Source organism: Somniosus microcephalus, chromosome 3 (assembly GCF_052327205.1).
Source record: "Somniosus microcephalus isolate GS21.2 chromosome 3, FLI_Smic_1.0, whole genome shotgun sequence".
In the NCBI taxonomy this organism is placed as follows: Eukaryota; Metazoa; Chordata; class Chondrichthyes; order Squaliformes; family Somniosidae; genus Somniosus; species Somniosus microcephalus.
In genome coordinates this window covers 52413457-52436320 of record NC_140989.1, presented here as the reverse complement: position 1 = coordinate 52436320, position 22864 = coordinate 52413457, and the positions used below count along the sequence as shown (strand labels likewise).

General features: G+C 42.2%; 2 protein-coding genes across 6 annotated transcripts in view; one reads left to right on the top strand and one right to left on the bottom strand.

Annotated features, from left to right (window-relative positions):
* The window catches only part of prepl (prolyl endopeptidase like), a 62690-nt gene extending 43678 nt beyond the window's left edge, over nucleotides 1–19012 (top strand). For all 3 annotated transcript variants that reach the window (XM_085980425.1, XM_085980429.1, XM_085980433.1), the window contains exons 10-14: nucleotides 3664–3880; nucleotides 8594–8743; nucleotides 11558–11678; nucleotides 16575–16657; nucleotides 18654–19012. In XM_085980425.1, coding sequence (XP_085836551.1) covers nucleotides 3664–3880; nucleotides 8594–8743; nucleotides 11558–11678; nucleotides 16575–16657; nucleotides 18654–18704 — 622 coding nt within the window. In that variant the 3' untranslated portion in view covers nucleotides 18705–19012. The remainder of the gene's footprint in view (nucleotides 1–3663; nucleotides 3881–8593; nucleotides 8744–11557; nucleotides 11679–16574; nucleotides 16658–18653) is intronic.
* Nucleotides 19013–20021: 1009 nt separating this feature from the next.
* slc3a1 (solute carrier family 3 member 1) overlaps nucleotides 20022–22864 on the bottom strand; it is a 42952-nt gene continuing 40109 nt past the window's right edge. For 2 of the 3 annotated variants that reach the window (XM_085980435.1, XM_085980436.1), the window contains 2 exons: nucleotides 22202–22324; nucleotides 20022–21919 (listed from right to left, as the gene is read on the bottom strand). In XM_085980435.1, the coding sequence (XP_085836561.1) occupies nucleotides 21479–21919; nucleotides 22202–22324 (564 nt within the window). In that variant the 3' untranslated portion in view covers nucleotides 20022–21478. The remainder of the gene's footprint in view (nucleotides 21920–22201; nucleotides 22325–22864) is intronic. The other variant, XM_085980437.1, reaches the window with a different exon arrangement.

The window sequence follows — 22864 nt, the reverse complement described above, 5'->3', positions numbered from 1 at the left end:
CCGGCCCCCCTGCGATCCCTCCCTCCCTCCTCTCTCTGGCCTAGTGCCACAGGCCTACCCGCCCGCAGCCAGCCAGCCTCTCAATCTGGCTGGCTACGGGTGGGAAACAGAGGTTTCCCATGCAAATCAGACCCTGCCATTAAATTTGGCAGGGCCTGCAGAAAACCCATTCTCGCAGGTTTCCCAACCGCTTCGGAGCCCTCCCCCTGCTCCCATCCCACCTCTCCATTAAAAATCAGGCCAATAGTACTGTTTTTCATAAGCAGAGAATTAAGTTTAACCTTTTGATTCCCTTTTCTCATCTTTTCATTTCTGTTTTTCTTTCCTGTTACTGTTTTCTCTCCCCCACCCCCCCCCCCCCAATGCTAAGGACAGAAAGTGATGTGCTATTGCAAATATTTCCAGTAATACAGAGCAGAATATTAGAGAAATGTTTAGAGTGGCAATTATGATCAGTGGGAGTAGCATACAACTCCTTTTAAATATATGAAGCTGTGTTTATTTTTAAGAGTGACATACATCAAAGTCGGTCACATTTTAAATAAAAAATAAGTGATTGTACCTAATGAGTAATGGTAGTAGGTGTGAGAGTAAACAGTTTAAATGGGATAGATTTTTATTTTTTAACAACAGGTACACGTGCACCAAAGCCCTGATTTTTAACTCTGGCTGGGAAGGGGCTGAGGTAAGAGGCAAACCCCCCCGACCACGGCAGCATGAGGCCTGCGCGATTTTAATTCCGGGACTCCGCTATATGCCCCCGATCAGTTGCTTGCCTAAAACTGGTGGGAAGCGGTGGTGGGCCGGCTGGCCGGCGGGAGCAGAATATATCGAGACTGCCGGTGGGAAGTACAGGAGGTGTCCCCAGCTCTCTGGTTACTGATGAGGAGGTGGTTTTGGGAGGGCCTTACAGAAGTGGAGGAGCCCAGTGCAGGCGAGGCCTAAACTTTCCTTGTAATGCCCAGAGGAGCACTCCTGGCCCCACTAGGAGAATAAATAATGTTTTAAAACTTATCTGTTTGGTCCTCTTCTGGTCCCGCCTATTCTTCTCGCTAGCTTCACCTGGCAGGAAAGCCACTATGGCCGCTGATTAAAATAGTAGTCAGGCTACTGGTTAAACTGTCAGGCTACACTGGTTAAAATAGTCGTACCACATCAGAGCACGCTCTCCAGTGTTGGTCCTTCCCACCTGCTCAGAGAAGAGCAGATTGAAATTGAAGACTGCGGGAAGGGAGCGGGACATCCAGGGGGTAAGTCTCCCAGGTGATTTTAAATTGCTGGCCTCCCGGTTTGTGCTGGGCAGGCAGGGTTAAAATCGCCCAAAATTCTCCTTCCCCCAATTCAGGTAGCCACCACAGAAAATGTGCTTCTGTCTGATTCACCCGACATCCATCCATCCATACAGTTTCTAGCAGGGGTCACTGGATCACAATCAGAAACAGCCCCAAGGGCACCGAGGCCAATTATAGTGCCTTCAGCTCTGCCACAACTGTGATCAGCTAGCTCACTGCAGAATAGGAACCAGCCTGTGACCTTCACTGTTTACATTGCTTAGACAGTGCATCTACCAAATGGAAGCTTGCTTCTAGCTTGACTTGCCACCAGTGATGTGGCACCAATAGGAGTCAAGCAAGTGGGGGGGGGGGGGGGGGGGAATCTGTATTGGTCTAGACCACCAGACTTTTCCTCACCATGGTGCATTATCCCTCCTCAACCTCTCTATAGCCTTCGGCGTAGTCGATGACACCAGCTTCTTCCAGCATTTCCCCTTCACTGTCTACTCCTTGCCTGGTTCCACTCTTGCTTATCCAATCATAATAAAAATCATCTCCATCAATGACTTCTGTTGCCTCTGCATCACCACCTGCCAAGTCCCTGAAGGATCCATATTTGGTCCCCTCCTTGTTTTTCTACATGCTGGCCCTTGGGAACATCATCCACAGGCATAGGGTCAGCTTCCACGTGTATGCTGATGATATCCAGCTCTACCTCTCCATCACTTCTCTAAACCCCTTCACTACCTCTGTTATCAGACTGCTTATTGGATATACAGTCTTGGATGACGTGTAACTTCCTCCAGCTAAACATTTGAAAGAAAGAAGGAACTTGCACTTGTATAGCACCTTTCTCAATCTCAGGACATCACAAAATGCTTCACAATCAATTAAGTACTTTTGAAATGTAGTCAGTGTTGTAATGTAGGGAAAGACAACTGTCAATTTGTGCACAGCAAGGTCCCACAAGCAGCAGTGAGGTGAGTGTCCAGCTAATCTGTTTTATTTTTGTTGGTTGAGGCATAAATGTGGACCAGAACTCCAACAAAACTCCCCTGCTTTTCTTCGAATAGTGCCATGGGATCTCAGCATTGTTTTTGACCTCGAGCTGCGCTTCTGACCCAATATCCACACAATGACCACTTCTAACTCAATAACGGTTAAGACAAACCTTTCCAAGTTCACCAGCTTCTGTCCAATCTGCTGGTTGATGATGTTTTCATTGTTCATGTTCCCTTCACAAAGCAAAGAACATAAGAACATAAGACGTAGGAGCAGGGGTAGGCCATTCAGCCCCTCGAGCCTGCTCCGCCATTCAATAAGATGGCACGGTGGCATAGTGGTTAGCACTGTTGCCTCACAGCGCCAGGGACCCGGGTTCAAATCCGGCCTCGGGTGACTGTCTGTGTGGAGTTTGCACATTCTCCCCGTGTTTGCGTGGGTTTCCTCCGGGTGCTCTGGTTTCCTCCCACAGTCCAAAGATGTGCGGGTTAGGTTGATTGGCTATGATAAAAATTGACCCTTAGTGTTAGGGGGATTAAATATGTGGGGTTACGGGGATAGGGTGGGATATGTGTTGATGTAGGGGTTACGGGGATCGGGTGGGATATGTGTCGGTGCAGGCTCGATGGGCTGAAATGGCCTCTATCTGCACTGTGAGGTTTCTGTGATTCTGTGAACGTAAGCCTGCCTCCACCACTGCCTCAGCCCATCTGCTGCTGAACTCTCATCCAATGCCTTTGTCACCCCCAGACTCGACTATTCCAGTGCTCTCCTCCAGTTCTCCTCCTTCCATAAACTTCAACTCATTCAAAGCTCTGCTTGGTTGTTTCCTACAGCTCACCACTCCCTATCGCCACAACCTCCTTCAGCCCTACATCCCCACAGTACCCCCACCCTCGCCGAATTCTCAATTACTCTGACTCCGACCTCTTGTGCCTTGCCCTACCATTGGAAGCCTTACTAGTTCTCACTCTCTGGAATTCACTCCTTAAACCTCTCCACCTCTCCCCTTTTAAGATGCTTCTGAAGCCAATCATTTGGTCACCCCATTTTCTTTGGCTTGGCCTCTCGTGTCTCTGTGAAGCACCTTGAGACATTTTTCTATGTTACAGGTACTATGTAAATGCACGTATTTGCTGATGGTGATGGGAAATACATGGTTGTAAATGTTCAGTTTTAGGAAATGGAGAGGGGAAAGAAAATTAATCTTGTAATAAACTTGTTTATGGTTTCAAGTATTTCATTCAGTTTGGAGAAATGATGATCCTTTTTTAAATTCTAACAATGTTTGGAAGATTTTGCCTTAATTAAGTAAAGGTCACATTCCTCTGTATTTTATTGATTTGATTCTAACGTTTGTTTTAATATATTTTATTCTCCATACCAGAGGTGGCGGAGAGTTAGGTTTAAGGTGGCACAAAGCAGGTCGGTTGGACAAAAAGCACGTGGGCCTAGACGACTTGCAGGCGTGTCTATGCCACCTGCACACAATGGGATATTCAAACCCAAGGCGGACCGCTCTCTCAGCAAACAGTGCAGGTGGAGTCCTAGCAGGGAGCTTGTGCAATGCATCACCTGATTTCGTCCGAGCTGTTGTTTTACGAGTAAGTTGGAAAATATAAGTAACTCTTTTTAACTGTGTTAGTTTCAAAAATATGGTATATAGATAATAAACTAGTATCAAATTCAGTCCGTAAGGATGACCCCGAGCTTCCGGCCGCCTGTCACTTTAATTCTCCGCTCCACTCCCACTCGGACCTCACCGTCCTCGACCTCTTGCATTGCTCCACTGAAGCTCAGCGGAAGCTCGAGGAACAGCACCTCATCTTTCGATTAGGCACTTTACAGCCTTCTGGACTCAACACAGAGTTCAACAATTTCAGACCATAACCTCGGCTGCTATTTTTTTCTCTCTGTCCCACATGGCAGCTATCTTTCATTCTGCCATTTACACTTCATCTAGATCCATCTTTTGTTTCTTAACTTGTCTCATTACCACCTCCTTTTGCCTTGCACCATCTCTTAATGTCTCTTAATCTCTCCTGCCTTCCATCCTATCACAGCCCTTCCCTTTTGTTCTTTCCTCCCCTCCCCCCTTTCCCCGCCCCTGCACTTGCTTAAAAACCTGTTCCATCTCCAGCTTTTTCCAGTTCTGACAAAGGGTCTTTCCACAGATGCTGCCTGACCTATCAAATGCTAGTGCGTCTCCTGTGGCATTACTAATGATAAGTCACTGTCTCTGTTGTCTTTGTGTTGCGGTTGTGGTATATTGTCTTTCTTTCTCTGTGTACGTCTCACTTTCTTCCCCTCCCCTTTCTGGTTCTCACTGTCTCTTTGTTCTTTGCTGGTTCTTTTTTTCTTTTGCCTTCTCTCTCTTTTCTTCTTTGATTAGTGAGCGGTGCAGCTGCTGGTCGGTTAACAAGTACCGATGATGCCTGATGGAGGGATCTGATCAGGACCACCGACAAATTTTGGATCCTGGGTGTTGGGAGTGGCCCAGCAAGGGTGACAAAATGGCTTTTAGTTGATAAGTGGTTGGCCGCAGGGCCACATGTCAGTGAAAAGCAAAGGAGGTGTTGGCACTGCCCCCCCCCCCACATCTGTTCCCCCCCCCCAGTCCCACCCATCTCCTGTCCTGTCTCTTCCCTCCCTTCATACCTACTCACACCTTGTGTCCCCCCATCCCTCTTATCCATATCCCCTTCCACAATTTCACTCCACCCCTTCATCTCCCCATCTCCTACTGTCCTCCCTTTCTGCCTTCCACTACTCCCCTCATACTGTTCCTTTCCCATCTGCCAGAACTACCCTTACCCCAAAGCCTCCAGCCACCATTACTCCCCAATACAGTCAGCAAATACATTATAAGCGCAATGTATACTTTAAAAAACAAACGACATGATACCTAACTCATTAGTGGGAAACTGGTGAAGAGGAGGCAGCAGGCCCTGGGAAAGGGGCATGGGAAGCAGATCGGCCAGCATCCGCAGGTGGGCACATGAAGTACAGTGGTAGAGGGAGCTGGGAAGCAGTGGCTGTAGTACAAGGCCCATGGCACTAGGCTGAGGAGAGTGGCTTCAAAGCAATGCTGAGGCAAAGCAGTGTCAGAAGTGCTGTCTTTCAGATGAGACGTTAAACTGAGCCCCATCTGCTAGTTCAGGTGGACACGAAAGATCCCGTGGCACTATTTGAAGACGAGATGTCCCGGTGTCCTTACTAAAATTTATCCCTAAATCGAACACCTCCGAGAAAATGGATTAACAGGTCATTTAATCTCATTGCTGTTTGAGACCTTGCTGTGCGCAAATTGGCTACCGCATTTGTCACTACAGTTGGAAATAAATTCATTGCCTGTGAGGCACTTTTTGACATCCTGGGGATGTTAAAGGCACTATGCAAGTTCTTTCATTAATGTACCCAGCTTTACCTCGCTCAAGTAACTTTTCTTCATGTGTAAGTCTAGCTCACCATTTTGGCAGGTTATTTATCTGTGGTGTGTCATAGCTGAGGCCACTCCTGTCCTTGCCTGATGTCCACACTTACATTTTCCAGCTAAGGGCACTGAATGACAATCGAGGTGGGTAAGTAGCAAGTTTTTAAAACATTTCTTCTGTAACTTATGGATGCTGAGACCAACTGCAGCATTGCTGCTGCTACCCAGCACAGACATGGGAACAATCTTGGTCTGTATGACTGAGTAAATATCATGTAGCTTATGTATGTACCTTTTGAATTATTAATTGGAGCATTATTAATTGATTTATCAAAACATGGTCAAAAACTGTATAAATCGCCCCCTAACCACCACCCCCCCCCCCCCCAAAAAAATTGTTTGTACAATAGCTAAAAGTACGTCTGGCTTGATTCAAATGTTACAACAAATATGTCCTTACAGCTGTACCCTGTAGTTACAGTGCTGTAGCGTTGCCACATGTTATTGCTCCTTTATATTTAGGGGAACAATCAGTTTTGATAGATGTTGAAAGTGAGATTACACAGGATCAGAACAAAAAGAAAGACTTGCATTTATATAGCGCCTTTCACGATCTTACGGCATCCCAAAGTGCTTTACAGCCAATGAAGTACTTTTTCAAGTGTAGTCACCATTGTAATGTAGGAAACGCGGCAGCCAATTTACGTACAGCAAGCTCCCACACACAGCAATGTGATAATGACCAGATAATCTGTTTCAGTGATGTTGAGTGAGCGATAAATATTGGCCAGGACACCGGGGATAACTCCCCTGCTCTTCTTTAAAATCGTGTCATTTGTACAGATAGGGGGGTAGATTTTGCCGAACCGGTCGGGGAAGAAGGTGGGACTTCCCCTTTCGGGTTTTTGACCCGCCTACTTCGACGTCCGGCCAATCCGTGCGATTTTCCCTTGATTGACCTTGTTGAGCCCGCCCAGTGGGCTCAGCAGGCCAATTAAGGGCCACCCGGCAACAGGTGACGTCACAGACTGAAATTTCATCTCTCGAGTCCTTGATAGATGAAATATCAGCGTTTGACAGCTGTTTGAAGCTGTGAAACACTGACAGCCTAAGTTCTGACATGAGTCATTCTGCACAGACTCAGTTAGAACTCTCACCGGCACTCAAAGCTGAAGGCCGTCACTTTTGACAGATCGCAGCCGTTCAGCTTTAAGTTCCGGCTGAGTGATGCGCTCCCGACGGCTACAGGAAGAAAGGCTGTTAAGGTAAGTACAGGTAAGTAAAAGTTCTTTACACACTTTAGACACACCAAACACACTTACCTTTGCACCCATCACTCACCTGAACACCGACATTGCGACCCCTCCAACTCCTTCAACCCGACGGCCTGCCTGCTCTACCTGGCGTGGTTTGGAGCCGTCGGGAAACCCACATGAAACCCCTCAAAATAGGGATTAGGCTAAAAACTGCCTGTTAACTACCTGTTAACAGGCAGTTAATTGGCACTAATCCCTTCCTGCCTGGTTTCGGCGGGTCCCAGTGCGGGGCGTGTACCCGCCGCCCCTGAAACTTACGTGGGGCGGGGTTTTGGGCGGGATGGTGTCGGGACCCCCAAATTCAGGATTTCCCCCCCCCCGCCTGAAACCCCGCCTGACAGCTCCCCGAAAATCTAGCCCAGGGTCTTTTATATCCACCTTAGAGAGCAGACGGGGCCTCGGTTTAATGTGTCATCCGAAAGACGGCACCTCTGACAGTGCAGCACTCCCTCAGTAGTGCACTGGAGTGTCAGTCTAGATTTTTGTGCTCAAGTCCCTGGAGTGGGACTTGAACTTACAACCTTCTGAGTCAGAAGCGACAGTGCTACAAAATAGCTTGTATCCAGATGTGCAAATAAATGCTTTCTTTCTCCATCAGTCGGCTCTCTAATGCTGAATGTGCTCCCAATCTTGCCCCTAACCGGCCTAAATATGCCTCTATTCCCACTGTAATAAAGGGGACTCCACTGAGGTAAATAAGTCTCCAGGAGAGATACTGTATAATGTCCACAACTGTTTCATATTACGACATTGCCCATGTTGGCAACTTCCATAAATTGAATGATGTCCTCAGTCCATCAATGAAAATGCATTCCAAAAACAATTTGTGCTGTTTCCCAATGGATGAAGCTGTATAAATGGAACATGCAAGTAAGTGGAAATTGTGAAGTTAAGCCTATCAGAAGCCTCTCAAAGTTTTTCTTGTACCTCAATCTATTGAAACCTTTAGATGACAGGAATAACATTATGAATCACCATTTGTGTTCTAAAGCCCTAATCCATTCATGATTCAGCCATATGAGTGAAGTAATGGAGATAGGGTTGGTCATGTACTGAAGGAAAAATACTGGAGATTGGTCAGTGGATGCAGCAGAAAGGATGTGTGTACACCTGCTTTTTCTTTTCCTTGTCACTAATCAAGGCAAGAGTGGTTAGTTCAGGAGCACTTAACACTTTCACATTTCAAACACCCAGCAATTGCATGACACTATTAGTGTATAAAATGGTGTCCTGGTGCAGCATGTGGGAGTACTGATGATGCAATGGTGAAAAAGAACACAGATTTGATCCTCCTTTTCTTGGTTTCCTGATTTATTTGCACCTCTGTGGAGTCTCTTAGAGTCATTCCTGAACATTGCGTGCCTGCTAACAGTTGGCTGTTGCCCATCAAACCACTCTCTCTGCCACAGGCCTTTATGTATGGCCCATCGAGACCTTTATTGAGGGGAAAAATAGAGGGATTTTATAAATTGCACTTTTTTTTTTTTTTACAGTGTTCTTTTCATGATAATCATAGCTTGTAATAACATCAATAAACTGCTGACTGGATCAGATTTTTTGCTTCATAGGCTCCTTTCCTTGATGTTCTCAACACCATGCTGGATCCTTCATTACCACTCACCATTGAAGAGCAAGAAGAGTGGGGAGACCCTTTGTCTGACCAAAGCCTTTTCAGATACATTCAAGTCTATTGTCCGTATCAGAATATTAAGCCACAGGTAATTTTAGTTGTTTGTAATGTTACGAGTTTACTGGGTCTTAAAAAGTAACTTTGCTGAAGATGCAGCCCAGTAACTTAAGAGGTACACTTACTTTGGAAGTTTGCACTCGGATCCTATTCTCAGTCGACCTGTGCTTCTCTCTCCCCTCCACTTCAAAGGCCAGTGTGCTGGAATAGGCAGCGAATTCTATTAGTGGAGGGATATCCGCTTTAGCCAATCAAGCACTTTCTAGTGATTGACTAAATAGCAGCCTTGATGGTGTCTTTCAAGATACAGTTGTAGAGTGTGCAAGAAGGACAAGATATAAAGTAATAAAAAGATAATGTTTGGGACTGGACGATAGCTGCACCGCATTAAGGTAACCACAGAGAAGTTCCTGCGGTTAAGGCTTACCTTTTACAACTAAAGTTGAGCTCTGATGTGACCAACTCCAATTTGGTAATGATGCTGACCGCTTGCTACACAATCTGGCTGCACCACAGCACTACCAAGCATGCAAATTTCTTACACCATCTTTATACCTCCCATACAAAAGCAAAATACTGTGGATGCTGGAAATCTGAAATAAAAACAGAAAATGCTGGAAATACTCAGCAGGTCAGGCAGCATCTGTAGAGAGAGAAACAGAGTTAACGTTTCAGGTCGATGACCCTTCGTCAGAACTGGAAAAAGTTAGCGATGTAACAGGTTTTAAGCAAGTGTAGTGGCAGGAAAAGGGGAAGGGGAGGAAAGAACAAAAGGGAAGGTCTGTGATAGGGTGGAAGGCAGGAGAGATTAAATGACAAAAGGTATGATAGTACAAAGCAAAAGGAGATGGTAATGGGACAAGTAAAGAAACAAAAGATGAGTCTAGAAGCGGTGTAAATGGCAATGGCAGAATCATCAACAGCTGCCATGTGAAAAAATAGGGGCAAAGGTTATGACAATTGTTGAACTTAATATTGAGTCCAGAAGGCTGTAAAGTGCCTAATCGAAAGATGAGATGCTGTTCCTCGAGCTTATGTTGAGCTTTGTTGGAACAGTGTAACTGGCCGAGGACGGTGAGGTCAGCGTGGGAGTGGAGCGGAGAATTAAAGTGACAGGCGACTGGAAGCTCTGGGTCACGCTTACGGACTGAACGGAGGTGTTCTGCAAAGTGGTCACCCAATCTGCATTTGACCTCCCCAGTGTAGAGGAGACAACATTGTGAGCAACGAATGCAGTACACTAAATTGCAAGAAGTACAAGTAAATCGTTGTTTCACCTGGAAGGAGTGTTTGGGGCCCTGGACAGTGGGAAGAGAGGAGGTAAAAGGGCAGATGTTGCATCTCCTGCGCTTGCCTGGGAAAGGGAGGGGCTGTTGGGGGTGGACCAGGGTGACGCGGAGGGAGCGCTCCTTTCGGTCTCCCTTAACAGATTGACCTTGGTAAGTGAGCCTGTAACTTTGTTACATCAGTCAGTAACCATGTTAACGTATTCTAACTGAGACCTCAACTGGTGTTTACAGAATAAGCAGTCCTTCGAGCAACAGCCACTCTATCTTCAATACAGGAAACTTTCTGGTATCCGGCACTGACGGGACCGAGCTGGTGCCGTACCATCAAAACTGCCGTAGAAACCAGCGCTAATGTTAAAACATACGGAGCTTTTGAGCTCCATGTGAATCAACAAACCCTGTTGCTTAGCAACAGCTTCAAAACAGTCGGCCGCAGCTTAAAAGCGTCTCTGTAGCTAAGCAACAGCTTCAGCTAGACCTTGCAGAGCCTGACTGGGGAAAAAAAAAGCAACGAGAAGTAAAAAAAACTTATAGGAAACGGCTCCTGAATTTTGCCGGTAGATAGAGCTTTCCGGACATTTAACCTCCGGTTAAACGAAAGTCTCCTGTATATTTTTCTCTATTATTTTTATAAATTAAGTATCTGGGATTGGAGAAAATATGTGGTACAGTGGGTTAGACATTAGCCTCTGACCTCTGGGTCCACAGCACAATCTGACACTGAAAATCGGGCAGGGTGTATAACGGGCGGCCAATCCACTACCGCCAGTTTTCCACCTGCCAGTGAAAGTTAAAATCTGCCCCTAGATGTCTGTAATGTGAAACTATTCCATTTTCCAGCACGAACATCCGTCACCATGAGGAGCACAAAATTCACTTGGTAGAAAAAATGTATTTTCCTTTTTTTTTAATGTGACATCAGCAGAGGTACTGCCTTGGATGTGTCACTGAGCCTGATACTGGAAGGAAGCTCAATTATCAGCATAGATACACTCAGCAGTCACAGTGCTTCTACTGTCTGAATACAGCTCCCTCACACCGTTGGGCTTAATGGCTCTTCCAAACATTTCCCCTCCCTGATAGAAGCGGAGGCTGCTCAGTGAAGCTTATGGACCACCTGTTCAAAATATATCTTTTTAACTTCCATTTTGGGATATTATGATAACCATTATCACAATGGTAAGAAAGAAAGAAGAAAGACTTGCATTTATATAGCACCTTTCACGACCACCGGACGTCTCAAGGCGCTTTACAACCACTGAAGTACTTTTTCAAGTATAGTCACTGTTGTAATGTGTGAAACGCAGCAGCCAATTTGCGCACAGCAAGCTCCCACAAACAGCAATGTGATAATGACCAGATAATCTGTTTCTGTTATGTTGATTGAGGGATAAATATTAGCCTGGACACCAGAGATAACTTCCCCTGCAGATGTTTTGCATGTTGACATTTTGAAATTGACAGTTGAAACAAAATAGTTTGAGAATTTCTTTCATTTTATGAAAGTGTAATCTAAGCAAGAATTAAGATTGCCACACTCTTGGTTGTTCTTCCAGAAATACCCTTCTATATTCATCACGGCCTACCAGGATGATCAGCGTGTGCCACTGTCCGGGTTGCTAAGATATACAAGCAAACTCAGAAATGCTGTGGCTGTTAATATGTGTAATACAACAGGTGAGATTGGCTACCACTAAATATATGAGCCATGCCTTTATACCCCCTGTGCCAGTTCTATTACACCAAGCAGTGCGGTGTCTCTGAAATTTATTTAAGTCAAGATACATATAGTCACACAGCAGTCACATAAATACAACAATTTACACTTTTGCAGCATTTTTCAGGTAACAAACTGTCTGAGGGGAGTCAGCACATGACCAAGTACATGGTCACTGGTATTTAATTGACTATGGACCATTGGGTAGCACTACCAGGTGGCTGCAGGCCAAATATGGGGAAGGCAGGGTCAGGAGTTTGTGGTCACCTGTTGTGACTATAGTCTTTAACTACTGTTGACATTTCTAATGATGGAAGTTGGTGCAGTCTTTAACTACTATTGAAATAGTAGTTAACACTCCGAGTGTGAGATTATATTTTCTAGTTGTTCTTGTACTAAGGCAAAACTGCTGCGTTCTCTATAGTCGACAGTATTTTTATTATACATTTACTGTCCGAGTGGTATAAAAGATATTGCTTCACCAGTGCCAAATGGCAGCTTTACAAGTCACTTGGTTGCATGCAAGTCAATGCTTTTAATGTGTTTGAGGAATTTAAAGAAGTCTTTGTACCGTGTTGTTATTTATTAACCTGCAGTTCTGGTTTATTGAGCATATTTAAGCTTGCATCTGCATTCTTTATTTTGTGACATTTGTTAATAATTGTACATCACTTCTATGAAGTGCACCCTTTTGATTTACTGATAGCTGCAATGAACTCTGAGCTTAAAAAAAATAATTTCCATTTACTGTTTCAATAAGGATTGAAAAGATGAAGCTATGCCCTGTGGCTAAATGCAGAGACTAATTGTCGTGGTATATTTTCCCAACTTAATGCCAGTGTTTGAATTTAAGTGCACTCACAACGACAGTATAGCCATCTTCTGCACATTGCAAAGCAACATGAGTTTTATTAGATTCTTCTCCTCCCTGAAGGGCAAGTTCTACTGTTCTATTTACATGTGATTTGGTTATCAGATTTTCATATCCTCAGCCTGGTTCATTGAACACCATATAGCTAGGCCATCTACACTAATTAATTAAGACTCTTAATTTTGGTGTTGTGAAATGTTTTATGAAATTTGTCATCTTCTATTAATTTTTATCACAATATGAACAATGATACAAATTACGGTCCAGTATTGATGGCCCGGATTTTGTGCTAGTAATGATGGCGAACTGTCATCACCCCTCTGAAACTGACCGTAACTTCAGGATTAAGTGCATGCGTAGCTAGACGTGGAAATCCTGAAGTTGCGGGCAGTCATTCCCTGCTCCGCCACAGGCTACGCTGTGGAACTCCCCATAGCCAGCAATCAGTTGAACTGATGAAAATTTAAGCTTTTCCAATCTAATTACATTGTTAAACACCCCATTAAAAGTTAATTCTCGTTGAAAGAGGTGTAACTGGGTTTTAACAGTGTATTGACTGCTGAACAACCGTTCTGGCCCTGAAAAACAAATGTTATATTTGTGGAATGTCAAATTTCTCCATTATGATAGAAAATTACTATATTAAAGTAATTCAAAAATATATATATTAAAATTTGTTTATTATATTTTAGCTTCTATCTTAACCTCGTGTATGTCCCAATCTTTATTTCACGCTCTCTGTAAAAAAAATTTTTTAAAGTGAATTGAATCTGCTTTTTCTTTCTTGATTTGCTGTCTCTGAGAATTCTTCAATGTGATTATGCTTATGCAGATTGATGACATTTCTGCTGCTCTACGCTAGGGATCCCCTTTTAACGGCACTACAATCAATTTAACGTCGCGAAAGATTAAGTTTTCGCCACAGAGATCGCGCGATCTTTGTGGGCAGCTTTCTTCGAGGATAGCGGCGGGCGGCGTTGCTTTAGCTGCTGACCACAAATTCCGGGTAGTTATATCAGTATCTAGCTTTGTTGGTAATCAGCTGTGAACAATTTGGAATTGCTTATACGTTACTATAAAATGCAAGCTAAGGAAAAAGCTGAGCTGGTTTAAGCAATGTAAACTCTGGGACCCACCACACAGACATCACACTCCTGCAGTGTGAGCTCCCAAAGCATTAAATGTAAAACTGCCTATATGTGACAGAGGAATAATAGATTTACCAGAAGTGAATGGCCTTTGTAAATAGTCATGACAACAATGGCCCCTTTGACAGCATGCATTGTGGAGTGGAAGTAACATTGTAAAGACACACTAGAAAAAGTGTCAGTGCCAACACAAATACTACAGATAGAATTGAGTTCCAAGTATGTTCAAATACACTGGAATGTATACTTTTTAAAACCTCCCAAAATTAAATCTGGGTAAATATGCTGCTTTATAAGAATTGTTGTTCTGATATATTTTTACTTACTGTTTTAAATCAAAAATATTGATTATAGAACGAGTTGATCTCCGGTGGCCTCGTGCTCTCCTTTCTGCTAGAGCCCACAGCCTAATCCTTTTTTGTTCTGCACTGTTTGTCTTTTTACTTTTCTCTCTCTTTCTCTGTATGACTATCACACACTTTCTCTTGTTATCGGTTTGTCAACAAGTGTTTTTCTCACTATTCTCTCTCTTGTGTAAGTCTCTCCTTGACTTTCTCCCTTCTTCTGTATGTCTGACACTCTATAACCCTACACACTTTTTTTTCCTCTCGGGTAGAGTTTCTGCTTTGGTTGCAATCGGCAACCCATTTTGCGCCTGTTTCAGAAGTGTTCTTTTTCTCGTGTTTCCGCTCAAACTCATTTGCATATAGCTGAATGCAAAATCTACCATGAACCAGCGCAATCGAGCAGCGTTTTAAAACGTAATTTAAAAAAAACTTCACTTAAAATATTCCTTAATATATTTAAGAGTGGTAACTTGGTGTAGTTTGATTAACACCACTGAAAATGGGGTTGTCAGAAAAAAAATAAGCGTTTTTAATCACAGTGTCAATACACCACCTGTGAGTAATCTGATTTTAAATTACAGAAAATAACTTTTAAAAATATTTACAGAACCATTTGCTAGTTATACTGGGGTACAAGTAGTCAGTTTCTTTAGTAAATAAAAAAAAATTACATTCATAAGCTTTTAAAACGTGCCTATTAGTGTCCTTGCGCCCAAAAGAGCCAGCTTAATTTTTAGAGCCTCCTTGAAGGCCTGCAAATGAGCACAATTAGAAGGGTTGGCTTCTAGCGTGATGTTTTTTAAACTAGCACACAAGATCTCAGAAATTCGATTTGCACTTAAAATGACGCGATCTTTTGCGTGGGTTACACCGATTTCGGGGGAATAGCGCCGAAAAAAAACAGCGCAACCGAGTGGAAACGCTACCTCTCTGACTGACTTTCTTTTTCTCCTCTCTGTGTGTTTGTCACTCCTTTCTTTTGTTTTTGCCTGTCATGGAAACTTGCGCTCTGACGCTGTGAGTAGGAGGGCAGCGGAATGGCCCACGGATCCCAGGGACGCAGCCTGTGCGGAAGCATACCTGGGATCACGTGGGCCTGGTCCTCCAATCAGTAAACAGAATTAGATTTTACATAATTTCAGAAGGGAATCCCGTAATCGGATTTAATGGAATCCCGTTAACAGATTTAATTACAATTTACAGGATTGGAATTTAATTCCTAATTAGCTTCATTCCACCAGCCTCCCTAAATATTTAATTTTGCTGATAATTATCGACATCATTAAAACTCCAATCTTTGCAGAAACCAGAAAAGCTCATTTGGTACAATTAAACTATCCGATATCTGAGATGAAAGTGTTTTAAACATGCCTGAGGTATCCCCTTTCGCTGATGCAAACAGGCCCCGTTGGTAGGCAACTGTGTGCCAGCAATTGGTTTTTCTTTGGCCGTGCGGATGGCTTGTCAAGCACATGTGGAAATCCCAAACTTGTGGTGGATTTCAAAGGAGGTATAACGGCGTCCTCAGAGTACACCGCCATACCCACCGCAAAATCCGGGCCATTATCTTATTTCTCTCTGGGATCAGGATGTTGGAGCAGCCGTTGTCTTGTTACCATGAGGTAAGAGTGCCAGGATTGAAAGGGACTGGGATCAGACTGAGTTGGGAGGAAGTGAGGGGACCAAAGCTTGGGGGACAGAGCTTGGGCTGTCAGGGAGTGGGAAGGCTGGTGCGCAGGCTTATGCGGGGATGCTGGCCCTAGAAATTTGGCTTGAAGAGAACAAGGTGGCTGGAGCCAGGGTGGGAGGGGCAGATGAGGTCGGGTTTGGCTTTAGAGTGATACACCAAGAACAAAGGAATTAGTCCCTGTAACTATCAGAGCATTAATGGTCACATGACTAACATGGGCCAATCAAATCTGTGGTATACAGTGGAAATTTATAGACAAGGTTTGGAGCCACAGCTGGAGTATTAGGAGTACTCGGATCTAATTCATCTGTATTAACCATTTGGCAGCATGGATCAGAAAGGTTGGAGGCTCACTGCAATCTCACAATATTACAGAACCATTTTATAGTTTGATGTGAAATTGCTATTAGCATATATTACAGACTGACATTTTAATACTATTTAAATATGTATCAAATCAAAACAGATTGCCTCACACATTCACAACATGTAGCTGCTGTAATAGCTTCTCATCCCACCTCTCTTAGTCTGAACGCTCTTGATACTCCAGCTCTGGCTCCACTCCACTTCCCTGACCCCAGATGCAGCAGTCTGACTGACAGCAGGCTGTCTGACCCAGTCAGATCTGATCCTGAACGCAGCCTTGTCAGTTTCATTCCTACCCACCCATATATATATATATATCACAAATACAATGCAACAGTTTAACCGAACTGTTCTATGTAGATCTAGTTGAATTGAAATTATAATTTTGTTCAGTTACTTTCAACTTTTTTTTTTGCGTATTGTTTCAAACAAAGGTGAATTACCGAGCATCATTTTGGATATCCAACCTGGAGCTGATCACTTTGGTCCCTCTAACTGGGAAGAATCAATACATGAAGTAAGCCCTTATCTTTTCTTTCCCCAGTAGAGTGTTCTGTCCTTCAGTTCAGTAAGATTTATTTTAGCTGTTCACATCTAAAAGGTGTGTTGTAATGCAGTCATTTCAAAAATGTAAACATTGAGACTCATGGAGTGAAAAATTATTCTGCCCATTATATAAAGTGTGTTAACTTAACTTGGTGTGTTAACATTAAAGGACTGTTGCTCACACTCTTAAAATTATTCCTGAGGTAAGCGGGTATACTGTACATTACTGATCCTGTGGAGCAATCGAAGGGTTAATTCCAGGTTTCCTAAGGTTGGATTTTTAATGCATGGAAGCTCTTAAAATACCCCCAATCTCAGAGCCATGACTAAATTGCATTTTCTTCCACATTAGTGTAAACACATATCATTAAAACATTATGCCTCTTGAGGCATGTCATGTAATTTGCACCTCATTTTTAAACAATTACTAACCTGTCAGTGGTTAAGAATAGCGAAGCTAATAATAAACCTAATCAAATGGACAGCAAGGAGCAGTTGCACAAAATATTTGAACAAAGGCCAAAATTGTTATATACAAAAGGTAGAAAAGTTGCCTTTGAGGGGCTGGCTGAGTGTATCATCTTCTGGGCATGTCAAGTTTCCAACACTTTCTGTGGTGCCAAACAAAACAAAAAGCACTAGAGACATGCACACTCTACAGCAGCACAGCTTCCAGCTCTTAAACTGCGTGGTTATCAGTTTAACAAGTGGTTCTCACACATTTTACTGGTTGATTTCTAATCGGCTCTTGAGTTGAACATGACATATCCCATCTTGCGGAAAGCCCACACACAGTAAGATAGTACTGTCCTGCATGTGTGCTTCAAACAAAACAGAAGAAAATGTTAACTGTAATTCATTACAAGGACATGATATAATTAGACCATAGGCCATCAGATGCATGCATTTGGTCCTTGCTGCCATTGTGTCTAGATATTTGAAAAAATAACACTAGAAACATAGAAATTACAGCACATAAAGAAGCTATTCTGCCCATCTAGCACTTCAACTGGAGCTAGCTACTCCAATCCTATTTCCATGCCTTTTCTATATATCCTTTTATATTCTTCCTTTTCAAATGTCTACCCATTTCACTTTCAAATGATGTTACAGTCTCTGACTCAATAGACACTTGTGATTAAGCACATCATGTTCTAATGATCTGTGTGGAAAACAATCTAGCGTCTCCTTCATCGTGATGATCCTTCATTACTGATTCGCCAACAAATGGAAACAATCTTTCAGTAATTAGCCTCTTAAAACCGGTCATAATTTGTAAAACCTCAGTTACATTCTCCGTTAACCCTTTCTGTGCCATTGGAGGGCATGGGCAAATTTTTGAGTCTTCATAACCATAACCTCTAATTCCTGGTAACATTCTAGTGCATCTTCTCCCTATCCTTTCCATGGCCCTGCTATTCTTCCGATAATGGGGTACCCAGAACTGTCCCACAACGCCCCCACAATACTCCAACTGTACAACTAATGTTTTGTACAAATATAACAATTTTCAGGCAGGAGTCTATATCTACATACGCATTCAACGTCCCACAAGATGACCTCTATCCTTGTGTAGTCCCTTTTTGAACCCCTTTTATAATTTCTTGTTCCATCACTCTTGTTTGATAGTCTGTTCCATGTATTCATTACTCGTTTACTTAAATTTTTTTGCCTGAATTTCCTATGTTGCCATCCTTAATTTAATACTTGACTTCTTATTTTTGAATTTTGTACACGGCAAAAAACTTTAATTCTACATCCTCTCTTTCCCTCCGCCCCCCCCCCCCCGCCACCTTCCACACACTCACACCTCACACATCATGAGGAGGGTAAACATGGTTTTAAAATGCACCAGAAGAAAAGAATTTGGTAATTGTTGTTATGGCAAAAATATTACATCTATGCAATAAAACATTTTTTGTTTGTGAAAATTACATGCCAATTGACTATATTTTTTTATTTTATAGGTTGCCAGACATTATGCATTTTTATACAAAGAGCTAGAACTTGGTGTATAGAAGCATTCAAGTACGTTTGTTGTAGATTTTCTATGCAGCTCGCCTACTGAGAAGTAAACATGACATGGATTTCATGAAAAGTTATTCTTCAAAATCACTGCAATTAAATTCTTAATTTGTGGGGTTTCATCTTTTGTATTGATGTACTCTGAATCAGTATTTATTTTTTGGTAGCCAACCCTGGAGGTTGAGTGAGTGGTCAATTTAAAGTATTTTGAACCTGCAGTGTTGTTTGTGTACTGGGCAAAAATTAGGATATAAAGTCAATGCAAAGTTTTAAATGTTAATAAACCATTTTTTAATCTATACTACAGAATTATTTTTATTTTTATCCACATATCCTAGGTAAAACCAGCAATTCAGTGAGGCAAGTCAAGGTATGCTAGTGCCTTTAAACTTTTTTTCCATGCATCATCTCTTGTTTCTGTCCATGTTGCAAGATTAGTTTAATTAGTTTTCTTTCATAATTTGTTGCATAATGATACCTCGGCAATATTAACAGAAGGCTACTCCCTTTATTGCAAGAGCTGTGTGCTATCGGCTGTCCTTGGCATTTTCTTTATCAATCCAACGCATGACTTTAAAGTCATAGGCATTTTATTACACACCCAACCTATAGAGCTTTCGTTAAAAGCTCATCATTCAAAATTAATCTGCGGAAACAATATTTCAGTGAGCGAGTGGTCAATCTGTGGAACAACAACAACTTGCATTTATATAGCGCCTTTAAAGTAGTACAACATCCCAAGGAACAGGCTCCCTAGGGAGACAGTGGAAGCATTTAGTATTAATTCATTCAAATTAGATAGATTTCTTTCAGAAAATGACGTTTTGGGATAGAGTAATCTGAGACATGAGGTGATAAGTGGAGCATGCTTAGGAGGAACAAGTGGCTTTGGAACTATGGACCCAAAGCTCTTTATCACTGGGGTTTTCTTTGAGTCATGCCTGGGTTTGTGGTAGACTAATTGATAGGGATTGATTGCTGTAATTAGTCAACAATTCCATTATTGCAGAATAGTAGAAAGCAAACTAGATGGACCTTGGTCTTTTATTATCTAGTAATTCTTATGTTTAACTTATGGTTTCAACCTTTCACTTTATAACAAACACAAAATCTCATAATTTGTTGATCAACATGTTGCTTAAAGAAATGAAACAAATCATTGTCAACTTTTATGTAAACCTTTAGAAGCTTGTTTAGCACCCAAACTGTTCCCATAAACAATTCAGAGACCCTCTTTGACTTCACTCCACAAAGCAAAGTCTTCACGTGACCTCCGCAGAATGTAGTCGAAATAATTTCATCAACATAAATTCTTGATTTGGTATCATTCAAGTTTATTGAAGATCATTGTTAGTTAAGTACAGCTGAGTTGATAACAGCAAATTCTTGCTAACTGTTCCAAAGTCCCAATTTTGCTCTTCGTACAGTCAGTGGTGAGTATATTCAGACAAGTAAAACTCGTTTGCATCTTTTGGGGTGTCCTAACCTATTGTATATAACAGGGTGCCAACACGTTAATCAAAGACTTGCAAGCATCAGTAAACACCTAGGAGCTAACATTCCTTTTGTTCATGATGTATTTTGAAAAAGTGGCATAATATGAAAGGAAAGCAGTGATGGTTTAAACATCCATGCTCTGAGCACTCAGACTCCTCAGAAACAAGTGTTAAAAATGTTTGCGAAAATTTGGTAAAATCTATTTAAATGTTACAAGCGAGCAACTAGTGCAGGATTTCACAGCTAGGGAAACTAGGGTGCAGGGTTTTTGATGCAAACGGAACCAGTTGGTCTTGTCAACATTAAGTTGGAGAAAATACTTGCTCATCGACAACCTGATGTCAGACAAAAGTAGGGCAGTACAAGGTAATGATAGGAGTCCACGATGGTGATGGAGCGGTTGAGCCAAGTGTCATAAACATACATATGGAAGCTGACCTTGTGTCTATGATTGATGTGCCATGGGACAACTTGTAGACAAGGAAAAGAAGGGGATCAAGTATGGATTCTTGGGGTACACCTGAGGTGGCCCTACAGGAGAAGAAGCCATTGCAGGACATGTGTGAGGAGTGGAACCAAGTGAGGGCAATGCCACAGCAGTGGACCACAGAAGAGACACCGTGAAGGATATTGGCCATGTCAACATCATGGGGAAAATGAGGAATAGTGCACCACAGTTGCAGCAATGAAGGATTATGTTGGGGACTGTCACTAGTCTCCGCCCAGTAAGAAGGGAGGATGACAGACTGAAGGAATTCAAACAGGGAGTGATTGGAGATATGTGCACAGAATTGGGTGGCAACGATACATTCAAATACAATGAAAAGGGAGAATGAAACTAAGGCATTAATTTAAGAGGATACAAGAGTTAGGCATGGACTTTGTATGGAAAGATGACAGCAATTTAATGAAATAATGGAGCAAGGCCTGAGGAAAGCGAGCCACTGCTGATATTAGTGAGCATTGGGATGAGATGGGGTTATTGTGTGGTGTGGAGTTGGGTCAGGAGGGGATTCTGGGTCCAGGAGGTAGGTCCCATGGAGTTGAGCTCTTAACATATATTTTTTGCAGACAAAGGTTTTATAGAATATAGTTGTGTGCAAAAAATAAGTAAACCGATTTATTGACGTTTAATTTGCTCACAGATCAGTGGCTGAATTTCTTATAATTTCATGCATATTTCACTAAGTGAGTGGTTTGTTCTTTACCCTACATTGCTATCGATTATTGAATCTACAGAACATCTTTTAAAACTTCTTTTCAAAAACTCTTAACAATTCTTGTAAAGTATACCAAATGCACTCAAATAACATGCTTTCTGTGAAATATAGCACCTGTCTTTGAATTCTGCCTTACTGTGGACTGGATTGCTTGTTCTGTATTCCAATACTAGACCTTCCCCGGCACTAGTTATTACTGATGCTGTTTGAACCTTCTTTCCATTTTTATTAAAGTCAGTACTGAGTCTCACATTTGCTTCTTTGGGAAGATATGGAACTTTGCTTGCCAGGTTGACTATTGAAGCTTTACCAAAATTTAGTACAATCAAGAAGACTGAATCCAAACCATCCAGTTCTCTCACATATGCAAACACATCTGTATCATTCCATATGTAACACATCCATCCCCTATGAATAGGCAGCTCATTCTGGCGAATAAAGCTCAGCTCACGGTACAGGGTCAAGGTGGAGTTCTGTTCGTTCTCTTCAACCTGTCAAGATTATTACATGGGAAATGATGAACTATAGAAACATAGATCAGTATAATTAAAATATGCATGAACTACAAGTCCCCAAGAAAAGCAATCAAGTTTTAAAATATCTATATAGCACATATATTGCAGTGTGAGTGATCCTTCCCCCAATTTCTGACCAGATGATCTACTCCTGAACTTATGTATTTAAATCCTTCAAACTCCAGGAATAAAAGTTTTTAGCTTTTTGTAGTCACTTTACTTGATTGGATTTTATATAAATAATTCTGGCTCACTTACTTCAACATTTACTGTAGTATAGTTTGGATGGACAGGAAGCCAAGTTTTGTTTGCTGTACTGAAGCCAGCGTTAGCACTGCTATCCCACTGCATTGGTGAACATTGTGGATCTCGATTTGCTGTCTGTAACAAAACCGAGATAAAACTTCAACTACTTCATTAACTTATTCGACTTTTTTATTTTCTCATTACGTAAAATATTTATAAACTTTATTCATATTATTTGTCCATAATTTCTCTAAGATTTGCACTTTCTCCAGCTTATGGGATGAGAAAGCTGTATGTTCCATGCCAATCATGTCCCATGTCGATACAAGGAATGCTGTCTGTGACAATTCAGGATATAGTAAGTGCCAGTCTCCAGCTAACCTTGTCACCCGATTAACAACTGAAAAAGCTTAGTGTGATTGTCAGTTTACATGTAAATTTGAGGTTTCAGTTTTAGCCTCCACTGCAACTCAAAATCAACAAGCACATCATAGCACTGTCAAGTCAATAACCTAATTTTGGTGTTTCTTCTATCTTGTGAATAGAGGAATTTAGGGTAGAACTAAAGAAATATGGGACCTATTTTTGGGTATGTGGCATCCTTACCACTAATTTTCAGGTGGTGATACGTTAGGCAGAATTTATACTGGCAGCGGGTTTTGGGTGGGGGTGCAG